We start from the raw sequence: 19,492 nt of genomic DNA on the forward strand, positions 1-19,492 counted from the left end.
TAACGGTATATAGACGATATATAAACCCAAAACAATCCATATTACTATACTTACATTTCATAAACTTATCTCAATAAATTCCCAACTTTCCTCTTCCACCATTATTGAATCGAATTTCACAATATATGGAATAGGTGTGAGGTTTCTAGTGTTAATCTTCGTTAGATTAAGGTAAAAATCATAGGAATTGATCAAGAACTTACTTTAGATATGTTGGGGAAGTCTTAGGGTTGTTTTATCTCAAAAAGTCGTCTTTCAAGGGTTTTCTATGAAGTTGGAATGTCTGATAAATGAAATTTAGAGTTAATTGAATTTATAGGATGGGGCATTTTGGACCCTACACCTCTCTGAGCGAGGTCCATAGCATGACCCTATCTCATTTGAGCTTAGCTCAGCAAGCTCCTAGGTCCATTTTCACACTTAGTCAGAATTTTACTTTTTTCAACTTTGTCAACAACGTTCAGTAAAATGGGCATAACTCCTAGCACATAGCTCCATTTGAGTCTACCGTAAAATGATGGAAAGTTATTTCAAAGATCTACAACTTACATAGTTTGAGTTTTCTCCGATTCCTAGTGTAACTACTCGAAAACTGGGCATAAGTCAGGACTACCGCAAACTTAGTCGATTTTAAGAACTCTTACGAACTTCACTATTTTGTTTGACTTCGAAACGACTATCCTTCACCTAATTTCATCCCAAAAGGATTCATATAACTAATATGTCACATCAACACTCATTATACACATTAACACCTAACCTGAATTTATAGAGTGTTGCACCTAACCTGTTCACCATCCAAACACTTCGAAGCAAGGAAAATGGCCTAATACACTATACCTCTCAACCAAATCTCCAAGCAAGATATCTTGTTACACTTTTCAGATCCAATGTATCAAAAAAATGCAAATCACATCTTTTGTTTTTGCAACGTTCACACCCCAACTATTACTTGTTCCCTTTTTCTACCCAAACTATCACTTTTCACGAGTTTCATAATCTGACTATCACTATTTATGTATTAAAACACACCTTGAAGTTGACTAGGTCCACTATCAGTTTTCTTGTTTCCTACCTGAACTATCAACATCTACTCGATTACATAGATAGTGATAGTTCAGGTAGGAAAAGGGAACAACTGATAGTTGAAGTGTGAAAATCGCGAGAATATGATATTTTATATGTGTTTTTGACCATTATCTAAAATCTATAGTAACTCTAAGTAGGATGTGTTAAGGTGCCCTCATCCCCTAATGTAGATTCACCAGCATGCAGGCAGTCCATGGCACCAATTGCTGCAAACGTTTATTTTCCATGAGAAACATAAAAATACCTACAGTAAGCATAAATGCGATAACTTTTTAGTTGTTAGCGTGGAAACGATAAAAACACAATAATTAACATGGTTCGGATCGATATGATCCTAGTCCACGGAGAACGGTCGACACTTTCATTAATATCAAGGGAGAAAGTAAGTTACAAGTTTGAATACTCTTAGGCTCTATGTTATGTTCTTAATAAATCCTAGCTAGCATGTATTTATACTACTAGGTCTAATCCTTTCCTAAAAAGAATCTAAATCCCAATCACATTCGAAAACCAACAAAGAAAAAAAAGTTTCCTTTTATTTCTTTCGTCTTTTTAGTAGGAATTGGCTTGAATATCTTCTCAACTTCACAATCTCCACTTTGAGATGAATTTCGAGCTTCCATATGACTGTCATTCAGTCCAATATCTCTAAGCCTACATGAGCTAACTCCTTGTAGGAAACAAGAGACACTAATCGAAATCTTGTACATACTAGTAGCTCTACCATGCCTTGCCGTTCTCCATCCTGACGCATCAATTGATGCGAACTCCTGCCAAATTCATACAATGACTAAACTTGACAAGAGGAACCACCTTGATCAACATATCCGCTGCGTTTTCCTTTGTGTCAACCTTCAAGACCTTAATTATGCCTTGTTTAACAACATCACGAATAAAATGGAGTCTGATATCAATGCGTTTGGTGCGATCATGAAATCTCTGATTTTTTTTATCAAGTGAATAGAACTCTCGCTATCACATTTTAGAGTTGGTTAATGTTGAGCCCTACTCAATTCTGACACCAAACCTTTCAACCATATAGCCGCCTTTATTGCTTTTGCTGCTGCCATATATTCAGCTTCTGTTTTGCACAAAGCAACTATAGACTTGAGAGTTGTCTTCCAACTTATGGCACTAACTGTAAGAGTAAAGATATAGCCCGTTGTTGATCTCCTTCTATCAAGATCACCTGCAAAATCAGAATCCACATAACCAAGGACCGAGAAACCTTCATTTCGCATCCTACAAAAAGTTATACCAACATTCAAAGAGCCTTTAAGATATCTCAATATCCACTTAATTTCTTCCCAATATGTCTTACCCGGATTATACACGAATCGACTTACCGCACTTACTGCTTGAGCAATATCAGGCCGAGTGCAAACTATAGCGTACATAATGCTACCAACTGCACTAGAATAAGGAACTTTTGACATGTACTCCACCTCTTCCTTTGATTACGGTGCCGTCAAAGAAGAAAGTCTGAAATGTTGTGCTAAAGGTAAAGTAACAAGTTTACATTTATCCACGGCAAACCTCTGAAGTGCCTTCTCAATATACTTCTTCTGTGAAAGATGTACCTCACCGTTCTTCCTGTGAATCTCCATTCCGAGGATTTTCTTAGCTTCACCTAAATCTTTCATGTCAAACTCCTTACTTAGGAGTTTCTTCAAATCATTTATCTCTATCATACTAGTAGCAGCAATAAGAATATCATCAACATATAATAATAAATAAATATTTGAATTACCAGACACTGTCATGTGATACACGCAACTATCAAATGCACTTCTTGAGAAACCTTTAGCAATCATGAACACATAAAATCTCTTATACCACTGTCGTGGTGACTGTTTCAAATCATACAAAGATTTCTTCAATTGACAAACGTGGTCTTCTTTTTCTTCTGTTTCATGAAGATCACCTCTTTAAGTTTACCATGTAAGAATGCAGTCTTAACATCAAGCTGACAAAGTTTTAAGTCATAATGGACAACCAAAGCTAGTAACAAATGAATTGAGCTATGCTTCACGACTGGTGAGAAAATCTCACTGTAGTCGATTCCCTCATTCTGAGAAAAGCCCTTAGCAACCAATTTCGCTTAGTATCTAGCATCTTCTACACCCAGAATGCCATCCTTTTTTCTAAAGACCCATTTGCAATCAACAGTTCTCTTCCCCTTTGGTAGAATCACCAAATCTTATATATGTTTCTTATGTAGAGACTCCATCTCTTTGGTCATGGCTAAACGCCATTGATCAGCTTCACCACACATAGTATCTTATGTATAGCTTGAGGATTCCAGATCGTTTATTTCCTCCTTGGCAGTAGCTAATGCATGGGCCATAAGATTAGCTTGCGAAGGTTGAGGATAATATTTTGGATTAGACTTCGGAGTTTGTTTGTCCCTTCCAGTAGTTGTATTGTATGGTTCATCTTCAGGTACTACTGTGTGAGAGCTTTTTCATTATCTGACTCCACCTGAGTCATTTGATCCTCTTGCTCGGTGAGTTTCACATTTTTCTCCACCGTTTCTGTTGTAAGAACTTTCTGTCCTGCAAACTCAATAGAAGTCTTTCCAGGATCAAGAATAAAGGCCTCATCAAAAGTAACATCTCTACTGATTACAAACTTAAGAGGATCTAAACTCCATATTCTATATCCTTTTACCCCTTCAGCATATCCCATGAATAAACCTTTCGAGCTCTAGGTTCTAGTTTTCCATCACTTATATGATAATATGTGGAACATCCAAAAATTCTTAAGTACGAGTAATCAAATGGTTTACCTGACCATACCTCATTTGGAGTTTTGAAGTCAAGAGCTGACGCTGGAGAATGATTAACAACATGACAAGCAATATTTAATGCTTCTGCCCAGAACTCCTTAGGCACCTTGACATTAGAGAGCATACATCGTACTTTCTCAAGAAGAGTGTGGTTCATCCTTTCAGCTACTCCATTCTGTTGCGGTGTATGCCTAATAGTTCTATGTCTCATTACACAATGAATTTTGCAGAAATTGTCAAAACTCTTCATTACAAAACTCCAAGCCACTATTTGTTCGAAGAAACTTAATCTTTCTGTCACACTGATTTTCAATTAATGTCTTCCAGTTTTTGAAATTCTCAAAGACATCACTTTTAGCCTTTAAGAAGTATACCCAAACCTTGCGTGAAAAATCATCAATGAAAGTAAGAAGATACCTCTTTCCACCCTTGGATGGAGCCTGAGATGGACCTTATAAATCTGAATAAATGTAATGAAGTACCCCTTCGATTTTGTGCTTTCCCGTGCTAAATCTGACTCGTTTATGCTTTCCAAGGACACGATGCTCACAAAAATCAAGTGTACTTATATTCTCACATTTCAAAAGGTTTCGGTTGCTCAAAATTACCAACCCCCTCTCACTCATGTGACCTAATCTTATATGCCACATCTTAGCTTTGTCATCATATGATAACTGTGAGGTTGCATCATTCGCAATACCTAGAATGGTGCTACCCATAAGTACATAAAGACCACCCTCCAGTTTGTCCTTTAACATGACCAGAGAACCCTTGGTCACCTTGCAGATTCCCCCTTCACCCACATGCTTATATCCGAGCTTATTAAGAGTACCAAGTCTTTTTCATATCAGGAACATGTCGAACATTAGACAATGTTCTTATGATGCTGTCATGACACGGTATACGGGCTGAACCAATCTTTTCTGAAGCACATGCGAACGGTACAAGTTGAATCTAAAATCCATTTGTGTGCCTAAGTGTCATCTATTGAAGCAGTTAGCACAAAATCTTCTTCAGATGTCTGAGCTACCTGAACTGTAGATGCACTAGCTGTTGTTTTATCAATCTTCTTATTCGGGCAATCCCTCTCAGAGTGACCATTTTGATGACAATCCCAACATTCAGCATCCTTCCTACTTACCCTTTTCCTAGACTTTGACCTAACTACTGATCTGCCTCTCCCTCTTTGGCTCGAGCGACCTCTCACCGTCAAACCCTCACCATGGTCCTCTTTCTCACCATTGTTGATATGGTCTTTTATTCATCCGAATTCAATGCATGTCTTACCATCAGTAACGTGACAACCTTCTTACTGTACATCATTGAATTAACTACGTCTTTGTATGCTGGTGATAATAAAAACAGTAGAATGCACACTAGTTCTTCATCTCCCATTTTAATATCAGCATGAGTAAGATCCATAGCCAATTTATTAAAAGCATCAAGATGATCTTATAAAGTTGTGCCTATCTTCATCTTGAAGGTGTGTCAACGCTGCCAACATTCTAGTTGCTACTGATTTCTTTTGGTAGAGATTTTCAAGTTTCTTCCATAAAGTCGCAGCTATTTTCTCGGTACTAACTTCACAAAACACGCTATCTGATAAGGATAATTGAATTGCGCTAAACGCATCCATCTCTATCTTCTGCTTCTCGGCGTCTTTCGTATTTTCGAGATACGAGTCATCCAAAGTATAGACTGATCCTTCTCTCCGTAACAACGCCATGATCTTGATCTTCCAGATGTTGAAGTTATTACTTCGCCCATCAAAATTCGCTACCTCAAACTTCATAGATGCCATAGTCTCCTCGTCTCGTAGATCTCACGACCTGTAGGCACATGATACCAATTGTCAACGCAGAAATGATAAAAATACAGTAATTAACGTGATTCGGATCGATGCGATCCTAGTCCACGAAGAACAGCCGACACTTTTATTAATATCAAGGGAGAAGTAAGTTACAAGATTGAATACTCTTAGGTTTTATGTTCTGTCCTTAATAAATCCTAGCTAGCATGCATTTATACTATCAGGTCTAATCCTTTCCTAGAAAGAATCTAAATCCAATCACATTCGAAAACCAACAAAGAAAAAAAAGTTTCCTTTTGTTTATTTCCTCTTTTGAGTAGGAATTGGCTTGAATATCTTCTCAACTTCACATCAGCTTTGGTCAATAATTTTATGTCGTACTGTTGCAGGATTGTTTTGAACGACCAATATGTAGTCCTCCAGATGCTTGGTTTGATGTGGTGCACCGTGTGGCCAATGACAACAACAAAGTACTAAAGTGAGTATTGATAACTTATTTTTTCGTCATTTATTTTAACTATTTGTACCGTGTTCTAGTTTTTTTCGTTGAACGTACCAAAGGTGTGATCTAATACATAGTTGGTGATAATTCATGTAAGAAAAGAAAATAACTGACTTAAGATGTGAAACTCGCAAAAAAGTGATAGTTCAGATGTATTTTTGACCATCAACCAAATTTTGTATAACACATGTATTTAATTCGAAGTAACTGTAGTGAAATGCTTTTTATTTACTCAATCAAAAGAAATGCAAATTATGCAGGCGGACGAAAAAAGTTTCGAGGTGCCTGAACTTGGGATCGTATAATTATCTTGGTTTTGCTGCATCTGATGAATATTGTTCACCTCGCATAATTGAGTGTTTGAAAACATTTTCCGCAAGCACTTGTAGTACTCGTGTTGATGGAGGTAGGCGTGGTGTAAAGTTTCACATATGCGTATCTCCGGAAGGGGAAAAGGCTCAAATTTGCCCCTGAACTATGCGAAATGGAACAAATTTGTGCTCCGTTATTAGTTGGCGTCAACTATGCCCTCGTCGTTACCGGGGTCAAATTTACCCCTGAGCTATGTGAAATAGAAAAATTTGCCATAATTTTAAAACAGTGAAAGCTTAGCACCCGGTGATGTCATGTGTCATGCAATTAAGGATTAATCTTTTAAAACGGAGGGTAAATAACAATCTTTCGCATTGTTTTGAGGCAAATTTGACCCTTCCCCTAATGTTCAGTTTTTGAATTTTCTTGTTCCTCCTTTGTCTTCCCGTCACTACCTCTACCACCAAGGAGCCTTCTTCTTATAATAAATCATTATTTTCTAAAACAGGCACCACAATATTACATACTGAATTAGAAGATTATGTTGCTAAATTTGTTGGAAAACCAGCTGCTATTGTTTTTGGCATGGGTTATGTAACAACCTCAGCCGTGCTTCCTGTCCTGATAGGAGAGGTACGTAGAGTTACTATTGTATTATTGTGTTTTACTTTTCATTTTTATTTAGCTTCGAATATTATCATTGCAGGGAGTTTTGATTATTAGTGATTCTCTGAGTTACTATTGTATTATTCTGTTTTACTTTTCATTTTTATTTAGCTTCGAATATTATCATTGCAGGGTGGTTTGATTATTAGTGATTCTCTGAACCATGGCTCTATTATCAACGGAGCTAGAGGATCTGGAGCCTCCATACGTGTTTTTCAACATAACAGTAAGAACTTACTTCTTCCGTCCCAATTTAATTATGTGACAACCTTTCTTTTTTAGTATGTCCCGAAAAGAAGGGTGAGTTTATTCGGGAAAGTTTTATCCAAAAGAAAGTGATTAAGAGGTTGGTAAGTAATTACCAATCTCAACTTACCTCTCGATGATCAGCTATTTTGTTGGCATAAAATGCTTAATTTCACCTTTCTATAACTAGAAACAACTAAACTTTAACTTTCTCTTTTACCCTTAATGAAATGATTTAGCCACACAAATGTCTAAGATTTGTTTTAGACCACAAATTTCAAAAGTCTGTCTTTCTTTCATGAACTTTGTGTCAAGTTAAATGATAGTAAAATATGTCCCTTCTCCTTGCGGGTAGTAATATGTTCAGATGACGAGGTATCTTGTCTCAAACCCTTCTTTCTTTAGCACCGTCGCATTTGGAGAAAGTTTTACGAGAGAATATTGCTGAGGGACAACCAAGAACTCATAGCAGGTGGACTAAGATAATTGTTGTGGTGGAAGGCATATATAGCATGGAAGGGGAGCTTTGCAAGCTTTCAGAGATTATTGACATATGCAAGAAGTACAAGGTATATATAGTGCATTGAAGCTATTTTCATCTTGACAACTTTATGATTTTTCTACGAAGAAGAACAACAACTTCAACTTCTTAACAGACACGGTAATCATCTTTCACTTCTGGGCCACACTCAGTTTTATTATCAGGACATACTACTATATTTCTATTATATACCTTTTGGGCTTTGCTTGGCTTATTTCTTATGCGTCATTTACTACTAAAATATAGGAATTAGCGACGGATAATTCTGTAGCTAAACAAAAAAATCGGTCATTAATCATGTTTAGCGACAAATTAACGTCGAATTATCAAAAATTCTGTTTGCTACAGCTATTCAACACGGATTAACGACAAAATTCATAGCTAATTCAATTTTTGTTTTTCTGGTAGTGATTTGTAAGTCTAATCTTCTTGTTGCAGGCATATGTTTATCTGGACGAGGCTCACAGCATTGGGGCAGTCGGTAAAACCGGAAAGGGGGTATGTGAGCTCTTGGGAGTTGATAATGCAAATGTGGATGTTATGATGGGAACTTTCACAAAGTCATTTGGATCCTGTGGGGGTTATATTGCGGGATCCAAGGTATGTTTTTTTGATCATTCTTATGGAAATGCTACTGAACTAGCTTTATAATTAATTTGATGCTTCTCTGCCAATAAATAGTTGAAATGACTCAAGAAAATATAATGATCAATGCAATCATATGGTTTTCTAGTTGAATTACATCATCAAATTGAAGTTGTAACCTATCTGTGCTATTCTAGAGTATCATTAGATTTCATCCTGGCTATGCTATTTTGTAATATCACAGCTCGATAGTTGGTCCTATTTGTGAACTATTGATGTTTCCATGGACGCATTTCGTATCAGTGAAGACCAGCTAAAGCAAACATTACGCTAACTTTTATCCAAGGGTATGTAGAAATTATATGTAGTCCCTCCATCCCATGTGATATACTTTCCTTTTTAGTCTGTAAAAAAAAAAAATGATACATAAATTACAGTCACACAAAAATATATGACTTGTTTTAGACCACAAGTTTCAAAATTTCTTTTTTTTCTTAAACTCCATGTTTGGTCAAACTATATCACATAAATTGGGATGGAAGGAGTGCATAGTTTCTCTTTTGTGTATGGACTGCCTATGATCATTACACTTCATTGGTTATTGGATTTTACTTACATGGAGACCTTGGATTTGTTATAAGAATAAAATGACGATGGCATATTGTTCCCCTTGTTTTGGAGCAATCGTTAGTAAGAAGTGTATTTCTTAGCTATTTGACAAGTTGTAGGGCATTTTTGAACCAAAAACATAACATAGGGAAAATCTGACCTATTTCGAATAGTAAGGGACATTTTTGGTCTTTTCCCTTACTTTTATTCTAATTTACCTTCCACTTTTGGATCCAGGGTGCTCAGGAGCTCTTCTTTTGGTAGATTTGATAGTGTTATTTGTAATATATGGTTCTAACATTAATACAACAATTTCAGGAACTTATTGAATATTTGAAGTACACTTGCCCAGCGCATCTACATGGAATATCCATATCACCTCCAGCTGCCCAACAAATAATTTCTGCTATTAAGGTTATGCTTGGTGAAGATGGTTCCAATAGAGGTAAAAAATTCTTTCTTAAGTTTATGTGCACTTTACATTATATATATTTAGGGTGAATTTCTCATATGATCACTCAACTAATTGTTATTATTTCAGAAAGTCACTTTTTTTTTCTTGATTCCAATTTCCTTCAATAAAAAACGTGACTTTATGAGATAATAACTATTAGTTGAGTGAACATATGAGAAATCAACTCGTATATTTGTGATAATGTCATTGTGATTCTTACTGTTGGTAAAACAATATGGTATATTGATCATTACTTTCTTACTACAGGAGCACAGAAAATAGCGCGCCTACGTGACAATTGCAACTTCTTCCGTTTTGAACTACAGAAGATGGGCTTCGATGTTCTGGGAGACTATGATTCACCCGTGATGCCCATCATGCTCTATAATATTGCAAAACTACCTGCTTTTTCACGAGAGTGTCTTAAACAGAACGTACACTTTCTTCTCTTGTTATTTCAGCTTTATCCTTATCTAGCTAATTCTTGGTGAAAAGAATGTCTATTCATGATTTTTTCCACTTACATATCATCGATTTTTTAATGGCAGAATACCTAAAAATCTGCCTAAATTTGACGCGTTTTAATCGAATTCCCCTTAAATTATGTCAGGTTCTAATTACCCCTGTACTTGGCTCTTTTATAATTGTTATCCCCTCAAAAAATAACTGGTCTGAATTACCCTCACGTACTTGGATATTCTGATTTCAAATGACGTTTGGCGCGTGAGAATGTAAAATAACTGCACACAATATTATTTTGATGTGTAAAAAAAAATCTAAAATACCATTTCCTAATCTCCTTCCATATAACTTCTTTATTCCTCCATTAAAATACAATCCAATTTTTCCTTCTTTTACCCTTTTTCTTTTGAAGGGGTAACAATTATAGAAAAGACAAGTATAGGAGATAATTAGGACCTGTTATTATTTTAGCAGGTAACGATTATAAAATATTCAAGTACAGGGAGTAATTAAGACCAAGTATAATTTAAGGGGATTTAAATAAAATACATCAAGTTTAGAGGGATCTTTGGGTATTCTGTCATGTTTTAGTACTCACTGCATTGTCTGTTACCATAGGTAGCCGTTGTGGTAGTTGCTTTTCCAGCTACCCCTTTACTTTTGGCCAGAGCACGCTTATGTATTTCTGCTGCCCACTCAAGGGAAGATCTCATCAAAGCATTAGAGGTTAGAAATTGCTCTTGCATTTATTTGCCCTTTCAATTGATGATTGTTCTCTTATGCGCTCTACTCTCGTTATGGACTTCATGTAGCTGGCTTTTACTAGAATCTTTTTCAATTAGAAGATTTTCTACTTTTTTGTCTATTAACTCTCAACTCAGTGCATCATACACTGACGAGTCTACGACAAGTTAACAAAGCTAATAGGACTTGACTTACTGAATGTCATGCTTAATTGAGAGTTCTTCCTGTGCCCTGAGAGAATCTGGAATGTTAGCGATATATAGGTTGAATTCATAGGGGAATATGAAATTTAGAGTTAGTGGGTTCATAATAATTGTGATCATATTAAGTGTATACATTGTTTGTTGGAAGCAATGGGTGTAATTGAACCCACAAAACCTAGCTTAGATTTGCCTCTAGTTGAACGTTTGCACACCGGTAGCTAGTGAGATGAGTTGGTCACTTTTCACTTTCTCCAGATAAAGATATTCCCCTCATACATTCTTTTCATCTTGTGTAGAACCAGAGCTAAGGTATTAAATATGTTTCACTTAGATGTGACACATTTTGGTCATATTTCCCAAATTCATCCTGGGGTGGGGATTGGGGGTGGGGGTTGTGAATACTTACGAGCTGATCATATATTGGGAACTCCCATCTTCATGACAAGAAGAAGCAAAAAAAAAAAAAAAAAAAAAGCGAAAAACAATAATAAGAAATTACTCCCTCTATCACAATTTATGTGACAATTTTGCTTATCGAGATTAAAAGTAAGTGAACTTTGTAAATATATTTTTTCAACGTATTGACATGAAAAAATTGCAAGTTATAATATTTTTCATATAGTTTTTGAATAAGTAAATTTTAGTTTTAAACTATTGAGTTGATCTAATCCAATTTAACTTCGAAGATTAGTCGAATTAACTTGTCACGACCTATTTTGCCTAAGCCATGCGGGCACTTACCTTTCCCACCTTGGTAAGCGAACCCTCAACCCAACGATAACTAAAGACATGAATAATTAAATCAAGCAATGGAAAAGAATAAATACGTAGGTCTAACGATAATGTATATAGTAGAATAGTGCGGAATAAGGAAAATACCCCAGGGTCTAGTCTATGTCATACAAGAGCATCTAATGAAAAATATACAAGTCTGAAACAATATTACATAAATCTGTCTATGTCTTAGAATAACAAAAGTAAGACATAAAATGGATGAGTCTTTAAGGCAGCTAACGTCCATGCTCGCCCTGGAAACTCGTAACAAAGCTGAAGATGACGATCAGCCACGAGAGATGGAAGCAGACCCAACCTGATACTCTGTATTCATAAAGGAATGCAGTAAGTGCAGGTCAATACAAAACAACGATACTGGTAGGCATCATCGGCCGACTAAGCATAGCTAACATAATTCAAACAATAAAGCAAGATAGGCAGACAAACCAACAAGTATAAGTCAAACATAATAGAAGTCAAGTACCCGTCATCGCCTAAGTCAAGCATCTAATCCCAATCGCACCAAGTCTCAATATATCAAGTCTGAGTCCAACATCACAAATACAAAATCAAATCACCTCCAAATCAAGCCGTGAGGCAATGCAATGCAATAATGTATGGATGCAATGCAATGTCATGCAAATGTTGTGTACACATGTACTCCGGACGGAAATATCGACATCTCGGTAGCACAACCCAAGGTGACTCACGAAGTCTAAGTGCCACTCGTCCCGGATATTTACCAACAGACAGACGGGACCTCGGATCTTTGCCCACGAGGGGTTCTCACCGACACCGCCCTGGGGGACCCGCGGAGTCCATACACTCACTCTATCCACGATTCCAGAACTAACATTGAATATCGGACTCTCACGTCTCTTAAGTAAAAATCGAGCCCAGCTCATCACAGTGTTTCATCAAGTATCATCAGTATCTCAACAGTATATCATGAAGAATGAGAGTGCGTGCAATGCATGCATCAACACCAATAATCATGCTCAATATCACAAGTACCAACAATGAGTACGCTAATAATATATCTGAATTACAAGTACCAACAGTGGGTACGCCAACAATATCATGAGAGTCACAAGTACCAACAGTGGGTATGCCAACAAGATCGTAATCAAAATGGAACGACAGATTCCAATATCTACTAACAACACGTGGCATCAAGCCAACACAATAGAATAATCAAATCACAACACAACGGGGTAGCTAGCCCCAAACACACAACAGGGCCCAACCTAAGGCAATATCCAACCCAACTTCATACCCAAAGGTTCACATGCTATCTCCACACAATATCATCTAAATATATGTTTCACTACACGAAGTCTCACCAAGGGTAAGCCATAACCTACTTGGATGGTCGAACCGCAAACACCTACAACTCACTACTTTGCCTTGCCTTTCTGCTAAGCCTCAGAACCAAAGTAGTCTAAGCATAATCGAAATCTAGATTAGAAATCATGAAGAATGATACTAATATTGCTATCTTTCAGTTTAGGTCAAGCCCAACCCTAGAAATTGGGGAAACGAGGCCCACAAGGCCAAAACAAAAATTTTGAGAGCAAAGTATCAAATTAAGCACTAGGTGATCATAACCCAACTACTAATTGTTGATTTAACTCAAGAATAGACCCAATTTCTGATTTCAAGCAAAACCCCCAAATTTGGGTATAAACCCTAACTCTTTGATTCAAGAATTTAACTCTAATAATGGAAGATAAGTGATTAACAACCTTAGATTAATCAAAATCTAGTATATAAACCCCATCAATTTCATCATTAATAAACCTAGATAGAACATTCATCAAAACCCACTTTCGCCATCCATTACTAAATAATTTCTAAGGAAGAAAGAATCTATGATGATTAGGAACAAAGAATTAGTGAAGGGATTAGCAAAACTTACCACCAAGAGCTCTCTTCAATGACTTCCTAAAACAATCCCTACTAGCTCACTTTTCGAAATGATATTAAATGATAGACTAAGGGCTTATTTAAAACACACTTAGTGAAATAACAGGCCCGTTACTGCCACGACGGTAACGGGGCCGTAACGGCGGCGCTGCAACAGACTGTCCCAGCAGTTTGGGCCAAATCCCACTTGGCCGCCGCAGAGGCCATCACGCCGCAACAGCGGCGCCGCTGGGACGGCATTGGTGCCGCCAATGCAGGTACCAGAATCCCACCAAATTTTCTAAGTCTCAAACGAAATCCCGAACCACTCCCGAGGCCATCTGCTCATAAACCACATACACAGACCCACACAAAATACGCTACGAACGTGCTCATGGCCTCGGAATTTCCAATGGAGGTCTTGTTGACCGGGTCAACCCCCGATACCTTAATTTCTAATTTCCCAACCCAAGTTCCAAAATGCATCCGAGTGTATTGGGAACCGAACCAGATATACACACGTTCTAAACGACCATCCGAACCTATCGAAATCGATGGATTTTCGAAAAAGGCCTGTTTACCCAAAAGTCAATTTTGGGTCAACTATTTTTCACTTAAGCCCAATTTCACAAAAAGTTGCCCGAATCCGATCTAGACACCTCGAGAAGCGTACCAACTGTTCCGTCCGGTCAAAAGCGAACTAACCAAGCTCGGAAAAGGGCAAAAATGTCGGAAAGTCTATAACGACCAAACGGGTCGTTACATAACTCTTGATAATCGAAAACTGTCACATAAATCGTTACAGAGGGAGTAATTAAACACTGAGATACCTTGCTTTTTGTTATCTTTATGTATTTAGAACTCTTATACAAGAATCATAACGTGGAAAACGTATATAGGTGTCTCAATTATATATTCTGGTGAAAATATTATTATCTAATTAGTTACTGTAGTATATCTAATGAGGAAGAAAATCAATGTAACTGCTTGCTAGTTACTGAAAAGTTCTTGCTTTTTGGCCAGGTTATCAGCAGAGTTGGTGATCTAGTGGGTATTAAATACTTGTCTGCTGAGCCCAAGAAAAAGCAGCTGCTGGAAGAAAACAAAGCTTAACAGTTGATGCTTTGTGTTATTGCTTTGAAAAAGACGGAATTACTAATTCTAAACTTATGTATTAAAACTTTAAAGTGGACTACAACTTACGTTCTAATTTTAGAATTAAAATATTCTAAATTAGTTAATTATTTGTTTGACAAAAAAAAAAAAAATCCAATTTAATCTATATAACTAAACTGACAAATTTTCCATCTAGTGAAACTTTGATGCTTTACTTCTATAAGTAATGATTAACACTACAAATTTCAAATTTTAAAATACTCTAAGAAATAATAAAATAGATACTTGTCAAGCGGATTCATTTTACTATGGGAGAATAGTACTTTTGACTTGGGTCATTGCTAAAGTTTAATTTTGATCTCTGTGATATATAATTAAGCACGTTAGTTTAATCTTCAATTAAATAAATATGTATTTTTAGTCCAATATCTAACGGAACTTAACATCATAAACAGATTATTTACTACTAGGAAGGGTAAATCGAGTATTTTCCATACTAATTTTAGTATTAGGCGTTGAACATTTATATTTCTTTCTGTTTTTTGCATACTTTGTACCTCAATTACGTGGCACGGTTTAAATTTTGAGAGTCAAATTCTTAATTCTGACAGTTAATTCGAACATAAAATCCTTAAAAAAATTTAAATAAAATAAAATTTGAAAACTACATAGGAATCATTGTAATTTAAATTACAATAATTAACAAGTAGAAACATTTCAAAATAGAACATACCCAGCGAAATCCCACAACTAGGGTTTTGGGACAGTGGTGTGTACGCAGCCTTACTCCTACCTTGTGAAGGTAGAGAGGTTGTTTCTTATAAACCCTCGGCTCGAGTAAATCCTGTCAAACAGGTATGAAAAGAAAATACAGTGAAAGGATAATGGAGAAAAGAACGGTGGCAACAACAAATAATACAATAAGCAAACTAAAGAGACACAAAAGGTAATTATAAAATCGAAAAACAATAGTAAAAAAAAAAAAAAAAAAAACTAGTAAGGGAAACTAGAAAAAAGCACGACTATCCACTAACCTTCTATCCTAATCCTAGACCTCCATATTCTCCTAATTAGGTTCATGTCCTCAGTGAGTTGTAGGAGTGTCATATCATGTCTAATCACCTCTTCCCAATATTTCTTCGTCCTACCTCTACCTCTACATGTCCCCACACCCACCATAGCGAGCCTCTCACACCTCCTCATTAGGGCGTTTGTGAATCCCCTCTTCACATGCCTGAATCACCTCAGTCTTGCCTCCCTCGTCTTGTCCACCACGGAGGTCACTCTTACCTTGTCCCGAATATCTTCGTTCCTAATCCAATCTCTCTTAGTATGCCCCACACATCCATCTCAACATCCTCATTTCTACTACTTGCTTTTTCTGGACGTGCGAGTTCTTGACCGGCCAACATATCGTCCTATACAACATAGCTGGTCGAACAACCACTTTATAAAACTTACCTTTAAGTCCTCATGGCACATTCGTATCACACAAAACACCGGGTGCGAGCCTCCATTTCATCCACCCCGCTCCGATATAATGTGTAACATCCTCGTCAATCTCACCATTCTATTGGATTATAGACCCAAGATACTTGAAACTTCCTCTCTTGGAGATGATCTAAGTATCAATCCTCAATTCTACATCCGTCTCGTGAGTAATGACTGAACTTGCATTCTAAGTACTTTATCTTAGTCCTGCTCAACCTGAACCCTTTAGACTCAAGGGTCTGTCTCCAAATCTCCAGCTTATCATTAACTCTGATGCGTGTCTCGTCTATCAATACTATGTCATCCGTAAATAACATACACCATGAAACCTCCACTTGGATATGTTGCATCCGTTCATCCATCACCAAGGCAAATAAAATGTATAAATAATTAAGATCAAAGGAAAACTGATCTTAATTACAATTCCTTCCAATCCCTTTCTTGATCATTCTTCGTAGGCGGCGTCAATCAAGTTGCCTTGGTTCTTCAACCTCTATCACTTTTATATGATTTTTTTTTACAAAGCTCTCCAATGAGTATTCTATGTTTGCGTATCTGTAGTGGCTCACTTGACTTTGGTGGGTGGTGATAGGTACATGAAGTTGCGAAAAATACTTGGAAATTCTCATAGTATGTAGGTGTGTCAAAGAACACTATTGTTAAAGATATTTCACTAGTAAATTTCTATCCCCAAGATTCAACAAATTATTAGGGACAAAAACAACAAAAAAAAAAATTCAAAGAAGAATCCAATAAAGATTCATGCCTTGGTGATGGATGTACTGACGCGACATAGTCTAGGTGAGGTGCCATGGTGTATGTTATTTGTGGATGATATAGTTTTGATTGATGAGGAATCACGGAGGAGTTAACGCTTAGCTAGAGGTTTGAAGAAAGACCTTGGAGTTCGAAGGGTTCAGGTTGAGCAAGACCAAGATAGAATACTTGCCAGGCAAGTTTAATGATGTAACACATGGGGCTGGCATAAAAGTGAGGCTTGATGCACAGTTCATCCAAAAAAAAGGAAGCTTCAAGTATCTTGAGTCTATTATCTAAGAAAATGGAGAGATTGAGAGGATGACACACATCGTATTGGTGTAGGGTGGATAAAATGGAGGCTCGCATTTGGAGTCATGTGTGATAAGAAGGTATCATCAATTCTTAAAGGCAAGTTTTACAAAGTGGTGGTCAGATCAACTATATTATATGGGGTGGAGTGTTGACTAGTCAAGAACTCCCACGTTTAGAAGCTGAAAGTTGCAGAAATGAGGATCTGCGATGGATGTGTAAGCATACTAGGAGAGAAAGGATTAGTAATGAAGATATTCAGGATAAGATGGGAGTGGCCTCGCTGGTGGACAAGATGCCGGAAGCGAGGCTCAGATAGTTCAGGCATGTGAAGAGAAGATGCATGGATGCCCTAGCGCGGAGCTATGAGAGGTTGTCTATGGATGGTTTCAGAAGATGTAGAGGTAGGCCGAAGAAGTATTAAGGAAAGGTGACTAGACATGTCACGCCCCGAACCTAGGCCTGGACGTAACACGGCACCCGGTGCCTGACTGCATGTGACCGAGCGAACCAACTGGCTGACTGAATCAACATGTGATATCAAAACGTAACTAAATGTGGAATAACTAAACACATGCTGATATACTAAAGGTCTGACTGAAATCATAATGCGGAAATACTTAGACAATCTGAAATATATCTGACAGTAGCCAACATGGCTAAACCAAAACGATTGAACAACTGCCAACAAGGCTAACATAATAAATATCTGGCTGTCTGAACTGTGTCTATGAAGCCTCTAAGAGTACTGAATGATAGATCTGTCTATAAACTGAAATAACCGGATAGTTGACAACGCCCCGAAGGAATGTGGGGCTCACCAGTAGCTGATACGTGCACTCCTAATTAGCTGAGTCGTCAACCTGTGTATCGTTACCTGCATCGCGAGATGGAGGCCCCCAAGCAATAAAAAGGGACATCAGTACATTTGAATTGTACTGGTATGTAAAGCAACTGAAGCAATAAAATACTGGAACTGAAACTGAAAACTGAAACTGAACTACACAGGAAAGCAAGAAGCTGAAGTACTCCCTGTTCTGGATGAAGAATCACCTGTAAAACTGTATATATATAACTGTGACCTAGGGCCCAAATAATGTGCACAAAACTGTGGCCTCTGGCCCAAGCAATACGTATGCATAAACTGTGGCCTAGGGCCCAAAAGTACAGATACAGGTGTTCAACATTGATATTTTGCAAAACTGAGACTGGCTATAGCTGATAGCATGATAACTGTTTCTGATTCTAGGACTCTTGCAGTTAACTGGTTATACACTGACTGAGACTCATGTGATAATAATGCATAAGTCTATAAGGATTACGTGCTGGGTTCATGATGTTCAAAGTGACAACCATGAACGAATTCTGTAACTGCAACCCTAGAAGATAACAGTTCTATATCATTTCATGAAACTAGAGCTAACTATATTCTGAGTCAAATTTCTAACAAGTATGAAGAATGAGGCGTAGGGAGAATCATGAACATTCCCTAACTTATATAGTTAGCCTCACATACCTCAATTCCAGCCTTTGAGCGTAATACAATGTTCGTCAACCCTCTCAACTTTGATCTATATCAATACAAGTCAAAGGGATTCTATATTAGCAATAATATTCATGCTTTGGTCATCTAAGCATTTTATCAAACACTTGGTGGGCATGAAGCTCCACAACCTTCATTAATGGTCTTTTCTTCACCCAATCCCATTCTATTACTTCTAGATGATTCTACAATCTCAATTAGATGTAATTAACATCATTCTTCATCACTCATATGAATACAACAAATCCCAAGTCAACAATCCAACAACTCTAGCATAGTTCATATAATTCCCTTCATCAAACCCAATTATTATTCTCCCAAGAATACATCAACACTTTAATCATCATGAGAAAGTCATGAAACTTACCTTAGATAGTGGTTAAACAAGTCTTGAGTGGAGTTACTCCTTTAGCACCAAAATCCTACTTCACTTCCCTTGGGTTTTCTTGAATTAGATGAACTTTGGCTAGGTTTCATACATTTGGGTTCATGGATTTGGTGTTATTGATCATGGATTTCCCTTGAATTTTCTTGTGGATGAATGTTAGAGAGTATTTTAGAGGTTTTCTTGACCAAGAATGATG

At 37.1% G+C, this 19,492-nt stretch overlaps 1 protein-coding gene across 2 annotated transcripts in view; it reads left to right on the forward strand.

The window, feature by feature from the left end:
• The window catches only part of LOC132605027 (long chain base biosynthesis protein 2a-like), a 29,598-nt gene extending 14,604 nt beyond the window's left edge, over positions 1-14,994 (forward strand). Inside the window, exons 3-12 of one of the 2 annotated variants that reach the window (XM_060318347.1) lie at positions 6,077-6,165; positions 6,450-6,595; positions 7,010-7,134; positions 7,300-7,393; positions 7,819-7,982; positions 8,393-8,554; positions 9,467-9,593; positions 9,870-10,036; positions 10,683-10,790; positions 14,714-14,994. In XM_060318347.1, the coding sequence (XP_060174330.1) occupies positions 6,077-6,165; positions 6,450-6,595; positions 7,010-7,134; positions 7,300-7,393; positions 7,819-7,982; positions 8,393-8,554; positions 9,467-9,593; positions 9,870-10,036; positions 10,683-10,790; positions 14,714-14,803 (1,272 nt within the window). In that variant the 3' untranslated portion in view covers positions 14,804-14,994. The remainder of the gene's footprint in view (positions 1-6,076; positions 6,166-6,449; positions 6,596-7,009; positions 7,135-7,299; positions 7,394-7,818; positions 7,983-8,392; positions 8,555-9,466; positions 9,594-9,869; positions 10,037-10,682; positions 10,791-14,713) is intronic. The other variant, XM_060318348.1, reaches the window with a different exon arrangement.
• Positions 14,995-19,492: the final 4,498 nt, after the last annotated feature.

Source organism: Lycium barbarum, chromosome 8 (assembly GCF_019175385.1).
Source record: "Lycium barbarum isolate Lr01 chromosome 8, ASM1917538v2, whole genome shotgun sequence".
Taxonomy (NCBI): domain Eukaryota; kingdom Viridiplantae; phylum Streptophyta; class Magnoliopsida; order Solanales; family Solanaceae; genus Lycium; species Lycium barbarum.